The 19,043-nt window shown below is 54.0% G+C and overlaps 6 protein-coding genes across 6 annotated transcripts; 2 read left to right on the plus strand and 4 right to left on the minus strand.

Annotated features, from left to right (window-relative positions):
* Nucleotides 1–641: 641 nt before the first annotated feature.
* Nucleotides 642–4,445, plus strand: RAD53 (Serine/threonine-protein kinase RAD53; the record flags this gene model as incomplete). The annotated part of the gene is made up of 3 exons (XM_036641430.1): nt 642–672; nt 755–1,752; nt 1,809–4,445. The coding sequence occupies 3 exons, from the start codon at nt 642–644 to the stop codon at nt 4,443–4,445; spliced, it is 3,666 nt and encodes a 1,221-aa protein (XP_036493227.1).
* A 1,339-nt stretch (nt 4,446–5,784) lies between these two features.
* Nucleotides 5,785–7,655, minus strand: CGCS363_v009582 (uncharacterized protein; the record flags this gene model as incomplete). The annotated part of the gene is made up of 2 exons (XM_036641431.1): nt 5,785–7,554; nt 7,602–7,655. The coding sequence occupies 2 exons, from the start codon at nt 7,653–7,655 to the stop codon at nt 5,785–5,787; spliced, it is 1,824 nt and encodes a 607-aa protein (XP_036493228.1).
* A 1,876-nt stretch (nt 7,656–9,531) lies between these two features.
* Nucleotides 9,532–12,055, minus strand: stt3 (Dolichyl-diphosphooligosaccharide--protein glycosyltransferase subunit stt3; the record flags this gene model as incomplete). The annotated part of the gene is made up of 5 exons (XM_036641432.1): nt 9,532–9,802; nt 9,854–11,003; nt 11,057–11,731; nt 11,787–11,810; nt 11,929–12,055. The coding sequence occupies 5 exons, from the start codon at nt 12,053–12,055 to the stop codon at nt 9,532–9,534; spliced, it is 2,247 nt and encodes a 748-aa protein (XP_036493229.1).
* Nucleotides 12,056–13,090: 1,035 nt separating this feature from the next.
* CGCS363_v009584 (ATP synthase subunit e) lies at nt 13,091–13,660 on the minus strand (the record flags this gene model as incomplete). Its single annotated transcript, XM_036641433.1, has 3 exons — nt 13,091–13,164; nt 13,273–13,456; nt 13,640–13,660. The coding sequence occupies 3 exons, from the start codon at nt 13,658–13,660 to the stop codon at nt 13,091–13,093; spliced, it is 279 nt and encodes a 92-aa protein (XP_036493222.1).
* Nucleotides 13,661–14,466: 806 nt separating this feature from the next.
* On the plus strand, nt 14,467–16,601 carry DYNC1I2 (Cytoplasmic dynein 1 intermediate chain 2; the record flags this gene model as incomplete). The annotated part of the gene is made up of 2 exons (XM_036641434.1): nt 14,467–14,589; nt 14,640–16,601. The coding sequence occupies 2 exons, from the start codon at nt 14,467–14,469 to the stop codon at nt 16,599–16,601; spliced, it is 2,085 nt and encodes a 694-aa protein (XP_036493223.1).
* Nucleotides 16,602–17,217: 616 nt separating this feature from the next.
* Nucleotides 17,218–18,213, minus strand: plr1-1 (Pyridoxal reductase; the record flags this gene model as incomplete). Its single annotated transcript, XM_036641435.1, has 1 exon — nt 17,218–18,213. The coding sequence occupies one exon, from the start codon at nt 18,211–18,213 to the stop codon at nt 17,218–17,220; it is 996 nt and encodes a 331-aa protein (XP_036493224.1).
* Nucleotides 18,214–19,043: the final 830 nt, after the last annotated feature.

The following is a 19,043-nucleotide window of genomic DNA, read 5'->3' on the forward strand; positions in this document are numbered from 1 at the left end:
GAGGCAATCGCGTCGATTGATGCATCTTGTTTCCGCGTGTGCGTGTTTGGTCTGTCCCCTGCCTGATACCTGCTATCCATCATTCGAGGTCTTCTCGTGTCTTGCTGTTTGCTGGCATGACGTCCTCACAGCGGTCTTGATTTATAAAGGACGTTGCTGGGTGACGGCGGAAACAACCCCTCCACCACCAACCATCCACAGTATCCTGCGCAAAGTAACGTTCGCTCGTCCGCTCGCTCGCTACATCCTTGGCCTACAATTTCAAGAATATCTGGCGAACGACGCAAACACGACACGGAACAATACCCCGCCGATCGAGAGACAAGGCGACCGGCCACCGAGTCCGACTTCGAGTCCACGTCCTCCCACCGAAGCCTGTAGCGCCTAAGGAAAAGCCCCCGGCGAAAAAGCAAACATCACTAGACCTTGTATGCGCATCTAGGGCTCTCGAAAGCATCACCACTTCTTTCCTTAGCCAACATTAATAAATGCATTATCCGCCACTTCAGTCCAGCCGCGCCTTTTCCTCGCACTGGACTTTTCCGATTAACCCCTTACGCCAGGCCGCCTGTCCCCGGTCTGCGGTCGCGACGGCAGCCTAGACGAGCCTCAGGAGCCTTTTCGTTCGCAAGCTGGTCCCAATGGAGGGTGATGGGTCGCAGCCGACCCAAGGTACGCATTCGTGAGCGTCGGCTACTTGATGCTTCCTCTCGTCTTGTGCATGCGACCAGACGCTAACCATTTGCTTTTCCAGCTACTCAGAATGTCCTCGATCCCAGGCGCATAGGCAAGCAGAACTCGGGCTTCTCAGATGAGGACATCTCCGACATCATCTGCTTGCTCTACCCACACTCCGATTTCGCCCGCCGAGAGATCCATCGTATCGCCAGGGAACATTCGCCTCATATCATAGTGCGAGCAGAGGCAGACGCTGTGGAGCCTGACTACGAGCAGGAAGACAGGGCCGATCAGTTCCAGCTGACACCTCCGAATTCCGAATATGCCGTGATCCTGAGGTTGTCAGCTCAAACGAAGGATCCCCTCAATGGGTTTCTGTTTGGCCGCAACGTCACTCGCTGCGACATATGTTTTGCCAACGACCCGATGAAGCGCTTGAGCAATGTCCACTTTCGCATCTACGTCAACTCGTACGGAGTCGTCATGCTCGAGGACCAGTCCACGAACGGCACCTTCGTCGACGGCACCCTGCTGCGCGCCAAGTCCAAGGCTCCAAACGAGAAATGCGACACGAGGAGGGTCCTTAGTCACGGCTCCAAGGTCAAGATTCTAATGCATCATGAGGCTCACGACCTCGAGTTTTTGGTTAGGTTACCCAAGAGGCAGGGCGAATATGATCGCGCGTACATCTCAAAATTGGAAGAATACTTCGACAATATGGAACGCTTGCGTCAAAAGCAAAATGAGACCATCACCCCTGGTCCAGGCGGTCACGTCGACCTCTTCAACGCACCTAGAAGACAGCAAAATGCCGTGCCGCGGAGGATAGCGTTGCCATCCGGACCGACCCAGAGCAATACAGAGAGGTTCTCGAGGGAATGGGATGGATCCGGCAAGTACAACCGCATCAATACGATTGGTAAGGGAGCTTTTGCCGTTGTATACAAGGTCACCTCCAAATTTGACGGCAACCCCTATGCTGCCAAAGAGCTCGACAAGCGTAGATTCATCAAGAACGGGGTTATGGACCAGAAGGTGGAAAATGAGATGAAAATCATGCAGAGGCTTGAACATGTAGGCTGCGCTTCCCTCCATCTTGCCCGTTCCTGCAGACCACTGACCGTGAACAGCCAAACATTGTTCGATATATCGAGCATTTCGACTGGGAAAACCGTCTATTTATCATCATTATGGAGTTCGTTGGCGGCGGCGACTTGGGGAAGCTCATCAGCACCAGGGGGCCCTTGCAAGAGAAATCTGTGAAGCAGATGGCATCTCAACTGCTGAGCGCTTTGGCACACTTGCACGAGAATCACATCACCCACAGAGACGTCAAGCCCGACAACATTCTGATTCACTCACTGTCCCCATTTGATGTGAAGCTGACCGACTTTGGGCTCTCGAAAATGGTGGACAACGAGCAAACGTTTTTGCGGACCTTCTGCGGCACACTGCTCTACTGCGCACCAGAAGTATACTCGGAGTACGCTGAATACGATGATCAAGGACGTCGGCACCCGCGCAACAGGGTCAAGCGCGCTGCTGTAGGGCAAAGATATGACCATGTCGTCGACGTCTGGTCGCTTGGTGGAGTTTTGTTCTACGCCCTCACTGGCTATCCGCCATATCCCGTTAAGAACGGTGTGAGCCACTCGGAGTTGCTTCACACCATCATGACGCAGCAACTTAATACGACGCCGCTAGTGAGGGCCAACATTTCTCAGGAGGGCATCGAGTTTCTTCGTCTGATGCTGGAGAAGCGACCGGAATGCCGTGCGACGGTGAAGGACTTACAGTCCCATCCATGGCTTGGGGCTTTCCGAGTCAGGTCACAGCCAAGCATCGACCAGTCATTTGATGAAATTACGGATGAGGAAGAGGAGCTCCAGATCAACGCCTCACAGCTCAGCTTGCAAGACGGACAATCCCGCACGCTGGCCGACGAGGAACCACAATTCGAGGATGTAGTCGACGACGACATTGTAGACGACTTCATAGAGGAGGATTCCGAAAAGGAGAACGGCACGTTCGGGCCTTCTGGGCAAGGAGCTCAGCCGAAATTGTTCGGGGAAGTCAATGTGTCGGCTGTTGGAAGTTCCGGGGTAATACCAGAGGACCGCCTCAACCTGGGCGAGTCGAGTATTATTAGCGGTGAAAGCCTAGAGACGGAGATCCGGGACAGCTATGACTCGGGAGACGTCTCGACCATTATCGGACAGAAGCATCCCAGTAGCGGGGCAAGACTGTCCGTATCTGCTGCCGAAGGTCAATCCGTGGATCAACTGCAAAGCTTGGTCAGAAATGTCGCTTCGCAGAGCCTCGGTGCTACGGAGGCTGATTTCCAGATGAAATCTGCAGCAACTTCTCAGGTAAACGGCACATTCTACACCGCCAGTAAAAGGAAGCCGTCATCTGTCGACACAAGCGATGAGTTCGAACCAAGACCTCGGGAGAAGCCAGCCTTCAAACGCCTCAAGTCTGAAGGGAATCTTGATGCCCTGGTGGACCAAGAGATGGAGGAGTACAAGCTTCTTGCCTCAGTGCCACAAATCAAGAGACTCGAATCGGGGCGCCAAATCGACAAGCCTTACAACAAGATTGGCTTCTGGGGAAGCAACCTCGCCAGCTGGCATCTGAGATATCCCGAGATGACCCAGCTCCAATATGACATGTTCGACCGAGCAGCTCAATCACGGGGCGAAAAGTTTGAGCCTGGCCAGTCGCCCCTGTGGGAATTGGCTTTCAAGTACTTCCCTCCAAGCAACGGCCTGCCGGCGCTGCACGTCAACGAAGCGTCAACCATCAACGACACAAAGACAATGCTGAAGCGTGATGATAGAAAGGTTTTGGACGGAGCTGAGTGGGACATTCCTGCCACGGCCCCCCCGGCGGAAGAGGATTCGCTTCCAGATACCCTGCCCCCAGAAACCCAAAACATCATCGTTCCGATACAGGAGGAGAGGGCGAGGACGAAGCGAGCCGTTGCTGTTCTCGAGTCATCGCCTGGATCGGTCGTCTCTGGAATCTCTGTCCCAGTCAATGAAATCGTCATGTCTTGGGGCAGAGGACCGGAGAACATGATTATATATGATCCAAAGACGGAGATAAGAGTTCCAAAATACGCAGCGAAGATTGTCTTGTGGAAGGATGGCTTTGACCCCAACAGGTGGCGACGGGAACAGCCTTGGGATAAGAACGACACCGGGGCTGGCTATACATTTTATCTCTCGACAAAAGCCACCAACGGCGTTCTCCTCAACGGCTACGGTCTTCCGTCGCATGACTGCAAGAACCCCACCGGCGCAGCTCGCAACTGGATACCCATCTACGATGGCGACGAGATTGTTGTTTGGGGAACGCCTGCCGATACAAGTCAGACCAAAGTCACCTTCCGGTGCTTCTGGGGCGACTCGTCCAGGCCTCGCCCGGCAAACGTACCCCTCCAACGTGTTTCCTCATCAACGGCGCGCAAGCTGGACGAGGCCAGCGCCAAGGCGGAACGGCGAATCCGGACAGACGCGGAGAAGAGTCGGCTTCTGAGCGAGGCGGCCGAGGAGTATGGCGAGAGACGAACTAACATCGAGAGGGAGCGCGAGCGCAGTCGCTTCTTTGAGGAGAAGCGCCTCGAGGCTGTAAGGTACGTGGCGCTCAGGACGGCATCCAGACGCGGATCGCCGGCCAGCGCGCCCCCGACGGCCATGAGGGGGCAAACACCAGGTTTGGGAGTTCCGTCGCCACTACAGGATTCCCAGAGCCCACCCAAATAGGATGCCGGTAGGGCAAGGTCAGACGTCCGTAGTCCATCATCACGCCACCAAGGATCCAGAAAGCCTGGTTGTCGCAGGCCACCTCGTTGATCCGTAGGTTGGGGGCGCTTTTAAAGGAGCTGAATGGTCGGCGGTGGAAGTTATTTAGATGGTGTATAAGGTGCTCAAGCGTTGCGAGAAGAAAGAGCGAGCGAGAGAGAGAGCACGAATGCAATATCAGTACAGGGCATCGTTAGAGTACATGTTTTGGAATAGCCTGCTATGGGCATTCCAGGTTAAGGGCTGGTAAGGATTGGGGAAGAGACGGGAAAACGTCTGTTCGGGGCAGGCAAGAGTAGGATAGATGACTACGAAAATCATGAATGCAAAAAGACATTGATACCTTGACATTCGCAGTCCGTGCTACATACGGAAACGCAAGCGAGAAGATGCAGAATCCATCGTTCGAGCTCAGGAGAACGGTTTTCAGTGTCTAATCTAGTCGTCAATTGCCTTTGTCAGAGTATAGCTAGCTAAGTACGATTGACAGTCTGCTGTCTTTTTCCTCAATTCTCTTTGCAGAAAAGTAGAAGGCAGCCTCCACCCAGTGAAGTTCTCAAAAGGAAGCAGTCCAACGGCCATGTAAAAGTACCGAGTCCCAAGAAAGGACAGAAACCCAAGTCCACATTCCAATAGCCATCGCATGCTCTTCTCTCTCTTACTCCCTTTTCCTCTCCAATCAAACCCAAGATTGATTCCTTGCGTTTGGTGCCCAATCCTGTGCTCGAGTACAAAAAGAAGCGTACCCTGAGTTGCTTTGCAGTGGCAATGTACCCAAAGAGTCTCGAGGTTTCGTCCCCATCCATATCCATACCGCCCAAGAACACTGCTTGCAAAGCCCAAACTGCCAGTTTTGCAGCGTACCTCGACGTCGTTGAAGTGACCGAGCTCTGCAATTGCCGCTCTGAGAAACCCGGTAATGCATGAGGTGAAAGTCGAAAGAAAGGGTCTGCTGTCGTTGAATTAAAGCTGCGTGTCGAGCAAGGGTGTCGGGCCGCGGCGAAAGTGTTGATGTTTCAAGAAGGGGGGATAATCAATGAAAAAGGACTAAAAATGACAAACAGAGGGAAAAAGAAAAAAGAAAATAAAAGTCGAACAGGCGTACAAGACTGATTATTCCGTAGCAACTTCTGCATATCGTGTGCGGCAGAAAGTAAAGTCAACAATATGTGTTCGCTGGTGCCTTTTTAGTGCCGGATGGCAATGTGATTGGTACCGAGCGAGAAAGATTCAGACATCGCGAACTAATTTGTCTGTCTGTTTGATATCTTTGAAAGACATGGTCTGAGGGTGCAGCGTCTTAGACTGAGCTGGTGCTACACCAGGGGACGTAGTCGTCATAGCCGGGGATGAACATGGTCTGGACTTCGCTCTTAGACATGTCGTCAGGGATCTCCATGGCAAAGCCGACAGGGGGGAGCTTCGGCTCGTACAACGAAGATTGCGTGTGGCCGGTAGCGGTGGAATCAGAAGGATTGTCGGCGTCGCAGGGAGTCTCGTGCACGTAGTTAGGTGCTTGGCGAGTATTGTAGCTGCTTGAACCAGAGAAGAAACGGTTCGATCTGCCATGAGCTTGGCCTTCGTACGATTGGCGGTGTTGATCCCATTTATTGTTCGCAGAATGCGGATGGTGATCGTGTTGTCTGTTGCGGGAGTCGGGGTGATGATGGCTCGAATCCTGACCGTTCCAGGACGATGGCTGGTATGACACGTTGAATGGAACGCTTTCACTACTTTGATCAGAAGTCTGAGGCAGATCTTGGAAGCCGCGCTGGGGCTCTTCAGTGCTGCTGTTGAAAGAGGCTGGCTGGCGGTTACCAGAACGAGCTGATTGAAAGTCCCAGGCACCACAAGGTTCTGAGAAGCGAGAGCTGTCCGCATGGTTGGTGTAGGAGGCTCCATCGTAGTTGTCAGACCAGCTGGTGTCACGATGCTCTCGGAAGCCATCAGTGGCGTCGACGTGTTCATACTGCGTGGAGGCATCATCGCAGCCCGAGTACGTCATGGAGCAAGGCTGATTCTCCTTTCCAAGGTTGCGATGAGAGCTGTTCTCGCCTCTTCGTTGCGACCATCTGTCTCTGGGGTCTGAAGTCCGGTCGTTGAAGGTTGAACCTGAGCCTTGGGATCTTGAAAAGTTGCCGCAACTACCGGTCGATCGATCGGTCGAGTGGCAGTCTTTGGCAGTGTATAAAGTACTGGGATGCGATTGCATTGAACTAGCATTCCCGGCCAACGGACTGCAGTTGAAAGTGTTGGATGCCGCAAAGCCGTCATATCCGACAGTCGGGACGCTCCAAGAGTTGAAGCTTTCCTCATCGACGCTATAATGCTGAAGATGATCGCGTCGGGCACTGAAGCCGTCCGGGTCTCGCAAGGGAGCTTCGAGTGGGATAGCTTTCTTGCCGTCCCCAAGAGCCTCGTGGTACTGCTCAGATCGGAATTTTGCGTAGCTGTCATCGTTCTCCGAGTGTTCATGTTGCCAATACGTAGGGGACGTGCGAACCTCCACGCGCTCGTTAAAGGTGGCTCTCTTGGACGGGGAGATTTGGTCTGAACAATACGACGATCCGACGCCAATAGCACTGTCTTTCGTATCGTCCACGGGTGGCAGAGGGTTGGTCTGCGGGCTGGGAGTGCGAGGGATAGCAGCAGAGGTCTGCTTTACATGCGAAGTCTGGCCGTCTGAAAGTGCCTCTCTGTGATCTGGCTGGCAAGTCGTTGCACTGGAGGTGTCCTCAACGGTCGGAGACTTGTAGCTGCTGTTGGCAACGGATTCGATATTGTCGTGAATGACCCCATCGTGAAGCCCGGCAGTAGACTCTCGAGTAATAGGTGCGTATCGGTCAGAGCGGCGCTTGTGCAGCCGATCCTGGACGGATCTTGAAGGCGAGATACCAACAGAATCATTGCTGAAATTCTGCGAGCATCCCGCGCTGTTCGCAGTACCGTACTCAAGCCTGCTCTGATCATCCGCGTTCGCGTCATGGTGTCGGACAAAGCGGTCAGGAGATTGCGGGCGAAGAGTGTCGTCAAAGTCTTCCTCCAAATTATCGTCGCTCTCATCGGACGACTAGGGCTGTTAGCAAGACTCTACAATGGCATGAAGTGCAGACTCACGAAGCCGAGGACAGTCTCGGCAGGAGTGACTGCCTTTTTGAACTTCCGCTTCATGCAGTGGGCGCAGAAGTTCTTGGCGGGCTGATGGCCGCGTTTGACGGGATGTTGCTTGTTGAAATGGGATGAGCGAGCAAAGCCACAACCGAAGCAAAAATTACCGTACTGCTTCAGCTTCCTGTAGTCACTGCTGGCAAGATGCTTTTTGTGGCATGAGTGACAAAAGTTGCGCCAGACTGGTTCTCCAACCCGAAATTTGCGGATCTTGTGGTGCTCATCAGAACGGCGGATACCACATCCGCAACAGTAGTAGCCATCATTGTTGTCGTCGAGGTGAACAGGAATCTCGGTCTCCTAGTCGCGGGATTTCTCTTTTCTGACGCTCATCCTGTCGCCCTGTACATCGCTTGGATGGTCACCTTGAACCTGCGTTGTTGAAGAAGTGTACGACGCAGGAGATGCGATCAAGCTCGTATCAGCGTGAGAATAAGCCATGCGCATATCTTGAGGGTAAGCTGACGCGTAGCGTCCATCATTTTCACCGGCAGTAATTCTCGTGGCAGTCTGCGAGGACGCCTTAGGGCCGCTGGTCGCGCGGCTTGATCTGATACGTCTCCGGCGAGGCTCCTCTTCGCGATGCTTGCAATCGTGGTGGCTTTCTGCCCGTTGAGCGTGTCTCCGGTGAGGTGAACTGTCCCTTGCGGCTATTTCCTCTTGTCAGTCTGACCATCGAGAGCGAGAGCAAATATCCAAAAGATCTCACAATGAGAGCGGGAATGCTCCGTTCCGCCTGCTTTGAGAGCTTGCGCGGGCTCTCTCGGCGCCATGTTTGCCCTTGATGCCGTCACTTCTTGCAAAGCTTGCGCGGTCCTGCTACGAGAGTCAGTGAGCAATTCGGATGGTATTTTCGTCGCAGGTAGGTTGTGCTGGTAACCAAAGGTTGGAGGTGCGTCGAAGGGTGAAGTGTGGAAGGGACGACTCCGGGGTAAAGTGGGCCAACCAAGCTCCTTCCTCCTGGCAAGACCCCAGAGCTCCGCTCCCACCACACTTGCGCAGGCCATCGAGAGCAAGCTAGAAGAACTCGAAGATCCAGAGTAGGTACGTACCGATCGATATTGCTATCTCTCATGGGTGCAAGCCTCTGGGAGGTGCTGCGTTTGCCCCCCTTTTTGAGGGCATTCCAGAGTTTAGCCATGAGCAACTCGGTGGCGGCGATGCATCCGTGCCAGTGAAGAGCAGTGGAAAATGAGGACCGCAATTGAATGCCGATGCCGTATCCGGCTGATCAAATGAGGGAATGAGGCAAAGATACCAGGGGGTAAATGTCGACGCTGGTGGTTGACCACACAAAAGTTGGTGATGGGTAAGTAGAGAGGTTGAGGTCTAGGAGAAGACAATCAGAAAGAGAACAAGCCAGGAGGCTAGCTAGATCTGATATTAGGGCTACTACCGCTCTGGGGTTACGGCCTGATAATCTAGGACAGGAAACATGAGGTTCACGATGCCTACCCTATTAACAAGACAGTGACTTGGTGCTGAGACTTCCTGAAGAAGCAGGGGCTCCTCTTAAGTAGATAAGTGCATGAGATCCTAGATGTTCTAGCACATTGTACACGTTAGATGCCAGACCATGGTGTCATTCAAGACAGGTGAAAACGGATCACCTTTCATCTCATAATGTTACTATAATTTCAAAGTACCATCAATACACATCAGTGGTGAAGCTATCTTCACTTCCACTTGATGGCACACCACTTTAGATCAAAGGGAAAAGCAGAGGGAATAGTCACAAAGAACAAATCATGATCGGATATTGTACATTTACCAGAGTGTGCTTTTTTGTCTACAAGTGGAATCTAATGCCACCTTATCCCAGTCCTGATACAAAGAAATTGAGAAATGCTCTCGGGTAGTCATGGTCAGATCTACCACTTTAGTCCACTCTGAGGACTCTGGGGCCGCGTTTCTTCTTCAGCGCCTTCTTCTTCTGGCCTCTTTCAAAGGCAGCAGCAGCCGCGTGGTCACGGCCGACATTGTCAAGGTCCTTGACCTTGTAGATACGGATGATCCAGTTCTCACTGGTGAAGGCCTCATCCAAGGTGTTGAGGGTAGGGCCAACGTCGGGAAGGCGGACACCACGGACACGGTCCTGGGCCTGACCCTGAGGGAAGAGCGAGTTGTAGTTGTAGTACGACATCTTGTACCTAAACGGTTGTCAGTAAGTGTTGCTTAGGAGTGAAGGAGGAGATACTCACATCAAGCTGTTCTTCATGGTCTCAGTAGCTCCGTCGTCGACTCTGTATTCGCCGCGGGGGGTGAAGAACTTGCGCTCCTGAACTTCCTCAGGCCAGATACCCTCAGCGATACGAACCATCCACAAGAACTTGTTGATGTCATCTCCGGAGTAGCCCAGAAGACCGCCAAAGACGACAAGCACGTAGTCAACCTCGTGCTGGCGCATGATAGGGTAGCTGACCTCCTCGCGAGAGCTCATCGCCTTACCAACAGTCGCGATGTGAGTGTTGTTCCAGGTGTTGTTGTCAACCAAGGTAGGGCGGTCCGCCATACCACCAATCTGGTAGCCGTAGTCCCACCAAGACATGATCTTGGCGTCCTCCTTGGTGTTCTGGCGGAGCCACTGGTAGGCCTCACGGTAGTCGTCAATGATGTGCTGGCTGCCGTCGGGCATTCTGCTCGCAAGAACGACGGAAGGCGACGAGTAGGCGTTGGAGGTAACCCAGGTGCAGTGGAGAACGAAGAGCAGCAGGAAGATGGACATGCCACCAACAACGAGACCCTTGGACAGGAAGGTGTAGATACCGACAAGGGGCTTGCTGGTCGACTTGAGGCCGCTGTGCTTGGCCTTCTTGGGAGCCGCCTCGGTGGCCTCGTCACCCTTGTAATCCTCAGGGTTAGGAGACTTGGCGACCATGTAGGTGTCCAGGATCGACGAAGCAGCAATGGCAGCTGCAACGCAGACAATAGGGGTCAGAGTGAGCATCAGGCGCACCATGACACCGGCGAAGTAACTGCCGAACAGGGCGTAAACAATGACGAAGACGTGCTCGTCCTTGAGGTCCTGGAAAAGCAAGTAAACACCGGCGGGGAACAGCCAGATAAGCAGGTTAAGGTCGAAGAAGAACGCAGGCCAAGCGGTAGGCTGGTGCTCAGAGACGGATGCGATAATGGGAATGTGAATCTTGGCGTATCCGGTATCCCACAAGGAGTAGAAACGGCCGCCCCAAGGAGCAATGTAGCCGAGAGAGGTCAAGGCGACCAGACCAGCCAGCGCAAGACCGAAAGTAGCAGCCAGGAAGGTGAAGACAAAGGTCTGGAACTGACGGCTGGGAATGGCGCTGCGGACATAGTCAATGAAGGCGATCAGCTGCAGGAAACCGAACATGCCTGTATCGTGCGTGTTAGCTAAGGCGTCATAGAAAGGTGACAATTCGGCATACCCAAAGCAGGCATGTGCTCGCTAGTCTTGACAGGCAGGAAACCGACGAAGGGAATCTGCATGCTGGCCAGAGTGCCCAGAGCGTACCAAGTGGTGTAGCTGACGTAGAGACGGGTGCTGTAGCGGCCCATACAGACCAAGGTCAAGGCATGCAGAGGAAGCATGCAGGTGATGAAGGCATAGCCACCCCAAGAGGCGACCATGTAGCCGTAGGCGAGGGCGCAAAGAGCTCCCCAAAGCATGGAGCCCAGCTTCAATGCCTTGATCCACAGGTAGAAGGTGAAGACGAGAAGGAAAATGGCGATAGCTTCGTTGTCGTAACTGCCAGCAACGGATCGAGAGATGTAACCGGGAGAGATACCCATGAAGGCGGCAGCAAGGAGACCGGCCGAGGGGGATGTGGTCATCTCATTCGTAAGAAGGTAGGCAGCATAGGCCGTGAGGCCGGAGAAAGCGGGCGCGAGAAGAACGCAGATGTTGCGAATATCGACGGGGACGGTAAGAGCTCGAAGCGCGTGGTAGATGGCGCCGCTGGTCACCATCAGACCAGGGTAGAGGGTTCCTCCAGTAACCCGACCAAGAGGATGCCATGTGCGGTCATCAAACCAATCCCAGAACTTGTAGAATCCATTGGCTACAAGGTATCTGGTGGCTCTGAAGTTGAACCAGGGGTCGACTGCGGATAGTCAGTACGTGGCTGCAGGAAGGAGGTCGCGACGAGGGAAACCGACATTCGTGAATAATACTCTCGAAGCCTGTTCAATCGAGATTAGCATAGTTTCTTGAATTGAGAAGTTGCAATGCATGAAGCAGCCACCAGTCGGCCAATTGGCGCTGGAGGCGATCGGGAGCAACGTGTCGAGGGGCACTTACGAATGACGGAAAAGAGACGGCTTGCAATGGCGGCAGCTGCGATCAAGCCCAAGATGATGACTCTGAGAAGAGTTCTTGTGTTCTGCGCGCTGCCTCCGGAGAGGGTTTCCAGAGGTTGGGCCGTCATCGTGGCCACGGGTGGTGAAGAAAGGCAGTGGCCGTGAAGTTGGTGAAGATTGCGTAAGGTACGGGATTGTAGCTGGCGACGACCACCTGTCTCACAGAGACCTGAGAAGGACAGCTTGGAGCTTATGCACCTGAATCGGTTGTGCAGGGGAGGCGCGCACGGTCCATGGGGAGCCGCCGTCCAATCCGTCCCACTGGCAGTTGCGACAGTCGTGGCTTCCGTCAGCCATTCAGGAACGTGGGGGTCACGTGCCTCGGACTAAGGATTTCCCAGCGACGTGGGAGCCGAGCCCAGCTGTGGGTTCAGGTTCCCGTCCTGTCCAGGTCCGGGGTGGCCGGTGCTCCGGCTCTCGGCCGTGACAGTCAGATGGCAGAGAAGATGCGCTTGACAAATTGAAGTAGTGTTGATGTCAAGTCCTGGGTTATCGTTATGTGGCTTTTGCTAAAAGTCTTTCCGATCCCACAGATTTGCGTTGTGAAAGACCTAAATTATTCCCAACGTGTCTAGAATCAGTATCCCTAGATACAGTTCAACGTGGTAATCAATGGGCAGCTTGCATGCGACAGCTTTCCAAAGATAACGCCAAAAATACCAGACGTCAGCTCCGGCATATCTGGTGAGTTTATTGGGGGGTTGCAAGGCAACTGCATCCTCTACAATTCGGGGGGCTCGTCCTCAAGGCTAATATCATGCCTTAACGTATCTAGGTGCTTTGTATACGATGATTCCTATCAAGACCGTGTTGTATTGTACAGAAGAAATTTTGATTGATGGAATCCAATGGCTCGTTCCTTGGAATTGTCATCTAGTAAAGCGTATTGTACACATGTACATCGGGTAAACAGAGGCGTAAGGAAAATGTCTATGCAGTGACGTCGGGCGTGGTGCCAACCATGCACCTACTGCAGCCGAAAGACCAGATTATGCGTCCCTCGGTGGACTCTTTGTGTTCTTTTCGCGCAGGCGTATCCCCAATCCTGACCCCGTCTATCCGTTGTGCAAGCCGTCCTCTCCCCTCACATACAATCCCCCACCTCACGGGTTCTGCTTGACCAAGTTGTTGAAGTAGGCCTCAAGATCAAACTTGGGGTCCATGGGGTCAACGTTGACTGCGCGGGCAGTTAGTTTCCAGACTCAACAGCTAGCTGGCATCCAGTGTGTCGCGTGCGAATCGCGCAAATGTGCCACTGCAAAGCCCTCGGCTAAGGAATACGCACCTCCGGCATCCGCAGCCTTAACGGGCGAGTTCTTCTTTGCGAACTCGGCCTTGGCCTGCTCTATCAACTTCTCCTTGCGCTCATACTCCTTCTGGGCGGCCGCAGCCTTCTGGCTTGAGGTGATGGATCTTTGGTGTGTGAAGCCGTAGAAAATGCCCAGGCCAAGGGCCGTGTAGCGGAGCACCTATAAAAGTCCATCAATCAGCCAATGATTCCTGAATACTATAACGATTATCGGTTTCGTGGTCGGGTCGGGTGACGATGGAGGCTTGTCGGCTCAGGGAGGAGGTGGTAGCTGAAGGGGGGTCTCGCATCAAAGGATGCAGGCCGAGGGCGAGAAATAGAACGATAGGCGGGCGGCACGTACGTTAACTCCTGAGGAAGACATTGAGGGCAATTGCGTGGATTGCGCGACTGCTTTCAGGAGGGAGCGAGCGATGGAAAGGACAGTGCGCGGGTTGACAATGGCTGCCAATTGACCCTATTCGGAGCTCTGTCGAGAGGGAATTACGTTAGAGACGCAAGGTGTGAAGTTTTGAAAATATGCTCGGGAAAACTCGCAGATTTTCCACTGCTAGGCCGTAAGGTCACTCCGGGCCTTGGAGCTCGGACGGGGGATTCCAGCCCAGCAGCATCCATCGCTAGTGGCCAGCGGCTCAGCACCAGGTCGACATGCTGAGCGGGAGCTTACAGCGGCTGCTAAGGAACTTTCCATCGCTGCGTGGCAGGGGCCCTTGGGGGAGGTTTTGCCGGTCCTTTGCCGAAACGGCCCAATCACGTGCACTAATTTGCTTCGAAGGCTAGCTCCAGCGCTGTGGAAATATCCCCAGGCCGCTGTCTTTAAAGGGACCAGTGCAACTTTAATGCAGGGGCAGCTAAAGTACCTCTCACCAGCTAATTAGCAGAAAGGTACCTCTTGAACAGGGCCCGGGGTTCCTGCTGGAATCGCGACAGGAAGGACAACGCGCATTGAAAGGAATCCCCATCAAACCAAACGACGCTACCGCCTCCAATACAAACATTCGTCACCCGCAGATCTTCAACAGGAGTCAAGCCCTCTCGTCCACGCAGCCTGTTGCCCTTCTCAACCCATCTGCGAAGTTCATCCACTTTCGCAACAGTCGGACCCTTCACCCGCGATTCCTCGTCACACTTAGCAAGCGAGTCCCGCCATGGGAATAAGGAGACAATAAGATGCAACAGAGACGAGATGAAATCTTGGCGAAGAAGGCGAAGCTCGCGGAGCTGAAGCGGCAGAGAGAACTCCGCGCAACTCAGGCCACAGCAAGCCGGGGAAGCTCAGGGAGTCCAGGCGATGTTGGTTGAAGCTGAACTCCTGCCCGCGCAGCTTGCTAATGTGTACGCAGCTAGTGTCGCCTATCCCAGGACGAGCCGAGAACCGCCGCGATATCGAAACTTTGATCAACAGCTTGGTCGGAGAAAGTAGGCCTGGATCCACGACAGGAGGGGCTGCGTCGCCGGCTCGTAGGGGCAGTCGGCCGAACAGTGTCCTGAGCGCTGGCGAGCTGAGCATCGATGCGGCTTCGGAGTTCACGACAACTACCAGTGGCGTACCACCTCCATCCTCGGTTCCCGCCGCACCACCTGTTCAATTGAGCCTCACTACCGCGCCTCTAACCACGATATACGAATGCCCGCCCTCTCCCGTGAAGGAGGTACATTCTTACAGCAAAGGAGTGCAGACGGCCGAGGATTGGACCCCGCCTACACGAGACAGAGGTCAATCGTTTTCCGATGATGAGGAGCCACCCGTCACGTCGACACCCAACAAGCGGCTGAGTCGCCGACAACGCGATAGGGAAGAGGAACTGAGACAGGATATCAGAAGGGAGGTCGAAGAAGAGCTGAAGGCGTCACTGGATCTGCTCAAAGATGGGGTTCTTCCTCAGGATGCGCCCGCCAAGGTCAACTATCCTATGCGCAAACTTACTGGCGAAGAGCTGGAGGCTGTTACCGGTGCTCCCGACTTTGCAGACTTCCTTGAAAAGTCAACCAAAGTCATTGAGAGAGCACTGGACCAAGAGTACGATATTCTCACGGACTACGCACTCCAAGGCCATGACGTTGACGACGAAGATGACGAGAGCGGTAATGTCGGAGGCAAGGGCCGGCGGAGAGTCAAGGAGGTGGCTCAGTTCTACGATGAGAGGTGGTCTAAAAAGCGAATGATCAGCAGCATCGACTTCTCACACCACCATTCCGAGCTGATGCTGGCGTCATACACAAAGAACCCTACTGCCCCGCATGAGCCGGACGGCCTGGTCCAGGTATGGAGTCTGGCTCTGCGAGACAGACCGGAATATGTCTTCCACGCTCAGTCCGATGTTCTCACCGCCAAGTTTTCGCCGTATCACCAGAATCTCATTGTTGGTGGCACATACAGCGGCCAAGTCCTCCTATGGGATATGAGAGCGAAATCAGCGCCCGTTCAGAAAACGCCTCTCACAGGATACGGTCATACGCATCCCATTTACTCCGTAGACATCGTTGGTACGCAAAACGCAAACAACATCATCTCGACCTCTACGGACGGTGTGGTTTGCGGTTGGAGTATGGACGTGTTCGCCCAACCACAGGAGTTGCTGGAGCTCAAAGCGCCCCCTGGATACAAGTTGGACGATGTGAGCCCTACATGTTTGGCGTTCCCGCAGACCGATCCTACCTTCTTCCTTGTCGGCAGTGAGGAAGGCACAATCTTTCCTTGCCACAGATACGACCGCGCCGGTGCAAAGGCTGGTGTAGATGCTAGAGTCAGCTACAAGGGCCATACCGCGCCGGTCATGTCCGTCGACTTCCATCCCGCCCGAGGTCCCGTGGACCTGGGTGATCTGGTACTCTCTTCCTCCCTGGACTGGAGCGTTCGTTTGTGGAAGGTTCGCGCGCCGGCTGCAACATCGACAGCTGGAGGTGAGCCATCGGTCTCGCCCCTCATCGACTTCGTGCGGGAAGACGTCGTCTACGACGCGCAATGGTCTCCGATCAAGCCTAGCGTTTTTGCGTTGGTTGATGGAGCAGGATGGCTGGAGCTGTGGGACATCACCGTGGAGACCGAGGAGCCTGTCGCGAGAATTTCGCCAAGCTCTCGCAAGGATGGTAGGACCATGCTTGCGAAGAGCTTGAACAAGCTTGCCTGGGAGCCGTCCGAGGGCAAGCGTCTGGCCACGGGAGGTATTGACGGAGTTTTGACCGTCTTCGAGGTGGCCTCTGGTCTCGGTGGCAGGGACGATCTGAAGGCAGAAGAGTGGACAAACGTGAAGAAGCTGGTCAACAGAGTTGAGGCACACGGCCTGAATGGAGCGATGGTGTAGAGAACTACTGTGGACTTTGCGTGTACTCATTCAGGGTGGGAGTTACAACTATTCGATTTGTTGGTAAAAGGCGTCTTCCTGTATACCCTGATACCGTGAGCAGCAGCATTCAGCATGCCAATTTACTAGATGAAATCTTCAGCTTCTCAGTCTGTCAACCGCTAAACATATGCTTTTGTTCATTAACATGAGTACGTAGTCAGTTTCCACCATACCCACTCTGCACGTCGCCAAGAGAGCAAGCATTACCGGGATCGTCTGCTTAGTCATCACGTAAATAAATGAGCTTAGCCGAAGCTGACTTTTTTCACCCATTTTCTCATCAACACCTTCGTACGGAGTACATTTTGCTGCAAACGTAGCTTGTCTGCAGGTCACGCAGGCATTCCACAGTCATGGTAAGTTTATTGCTGACATCTCTTACTTCACTGGCACTATGATGAGCGAACAAGAATTCTGCAATACTGAAGGCCTTCCGGCCGTCCTGTGGATAAAATCTTTGCCTCACATGCAACTCTGAGCCAAATCTTATTATGCCCCTGTTCAATTATCTTACTTGACGTACAGAGAGCCGGGCTAATATTTCAAAGCATTCAAAACAGATGATATAGGTCTCTCATGTGTTAATGGGAGCTCCGGCAGGGTAACGACCACCGGCAACCTCAAACTTGGCCAGTGTCGCGTCAATCTCTGCCAACTCCCCGTCTGTAAACTCCACCGCTGCTGCCTTCGCGTTCTCGTTGACTCGCTCCGCCGTTGTTGCGCCGGGGATGGGAATTACCACGGGCATGCCGGGCTTCTTGGAGATGGCGAGGGTCCAGCCGATGGCGAGCTGAGCGGGAGTGACACCCTTCTTGGCCGCCAGCTCCTCGACCTGCTTGACGAGCTTGAGGTTGATGTTGAAGTTTTCCGGCTGGAAGCGCGGCATGTGGCGGCGGAAGTCACCCTCGGGAAGGTCCTCGAACTTCTTGATCTCGCCGGTCAGCAGGCCACGGCCGATAGGTGAGTAGGCGATGAGCGGGATGTTGTGCTCCGCGCAGGCAGCGGCAATGCCGTTAGAGAGGACGTCGGTCGAAAAGAGGCTGAGCTCGACCTCGACGCCGACAATCTTGGCGTGCTTGACGGCCTCCTGGATCGTCGCGGCAGAGACTTCGGAGAGGCAGAGGCCGCCGACCTTGCCGGTATCAATGTACTCCTTCTGGATGATGCCGAACGTGACTTCGAGGGGCGTGTTGGCGTCGCGGCGCGCGCACTCGAAGATGTCGATCTTCTTACGGCCCTTGAGCTGGGTGATGATATTATCCAAGGAGCGGCGGATGCCTTCCGGCGAGCCGTCTGGGTGCAGGTTCTGAACATTTACCCCGCCCTTCCAGCTGACGACGACCTTGTTGGCGTCTTCGGGGTACTTTGCAAAATAGCGCTCGAGGAGCGTCATGCTGTTGTACTCTGGCTTTCCGTAGAATTCGCCCGCGTTCCAGAAGTTGTTGCCATTTTGAAGGGCGGCACGCATGGCCTCGAAGGCTTGTTCCTCAGGAGCAGGCTTGGCGCGCCAGGTGAGGCCCATGAGACCGTAGCCGATGGGGCCAATTTCTTGTCCGTTGATTTGAACCATTGTGGTGGTGTGCGAGTGATCGTTTCAAGTTACTTGAGTGACTTGTCGTGGCTGCGGGGTTATGGTGCAGTGTAAATGATGAGTTGTGCGGGTTGCTGTTGATTGAGAGGATTGAATCGGCGGGGGGCTTGAAGATGTTATATAGAAGCTTATGGAACGTCTCAGTGTGATATCACCAACTTGGGTTCTCACGGGAGCAAACTGGGCCGCTGTGGACAAGTACCGGAGAGCAGCCTCAAATCATGACGATGGCGCGAGGTACATTCCTGCCACCAGCGCCGTAGCTCCGCCGGCCGTGGGGGCGCCTGAGCAGTGCTGTCGTTCATTGGAGACGTTGGGGTGAACGCCCATCGGCTTTAGCTACAAAGCAAATCCTCCATTTCCGATCGGTCGGGATTGTCTCCAATTGAAGGCGAGACCTGGACTTAAGCTTCTTATCAGCTTTGATCACCCTGCACACCAGAGCGTGGAGTGTGGCATACACTGCCGGACGTAACCAACTCGTCAGATTCTTATTTCGTGCACCAGGCAAGACGCTCTCGGAAGCCGCTGACTTGCATTTCTCCGAAGTTGCCTACTTGCAGCATCGAGTGCAGCATCAACTGATGCTGACAGTGTACGCCGTCGCAGAGCTTTTCTTACGCAACTGCCTAGCAACATTGTACACTACAACCCGCCATGCCGGCTTTCACACATCCTTTGTCACGAGAATTCCGAGGCGATTCACACTCTACAAGATGTTGTATTGAATCCACGGAGAGCTACTGCATCTCCGAACCGAACAGACTTCTATCGCTTCTACCGATGATGTTACATGACTGAAGGACACG

Source organism: Colletotrichum siamense (assembly GCF_013390195.1).
Source record: "Colletotrichum siamense strain Cg363 chromosome Unknown KSG_Cg363_contig06, whole genome shotgun sequence".
NCBI classification, from domain to species: Eukaryota; Fungi; Ascomycota; class Sordariomycetes; order Glomerellales; family Glomerellaceae; genus Colletotrichum; species Colletotrichum siamense.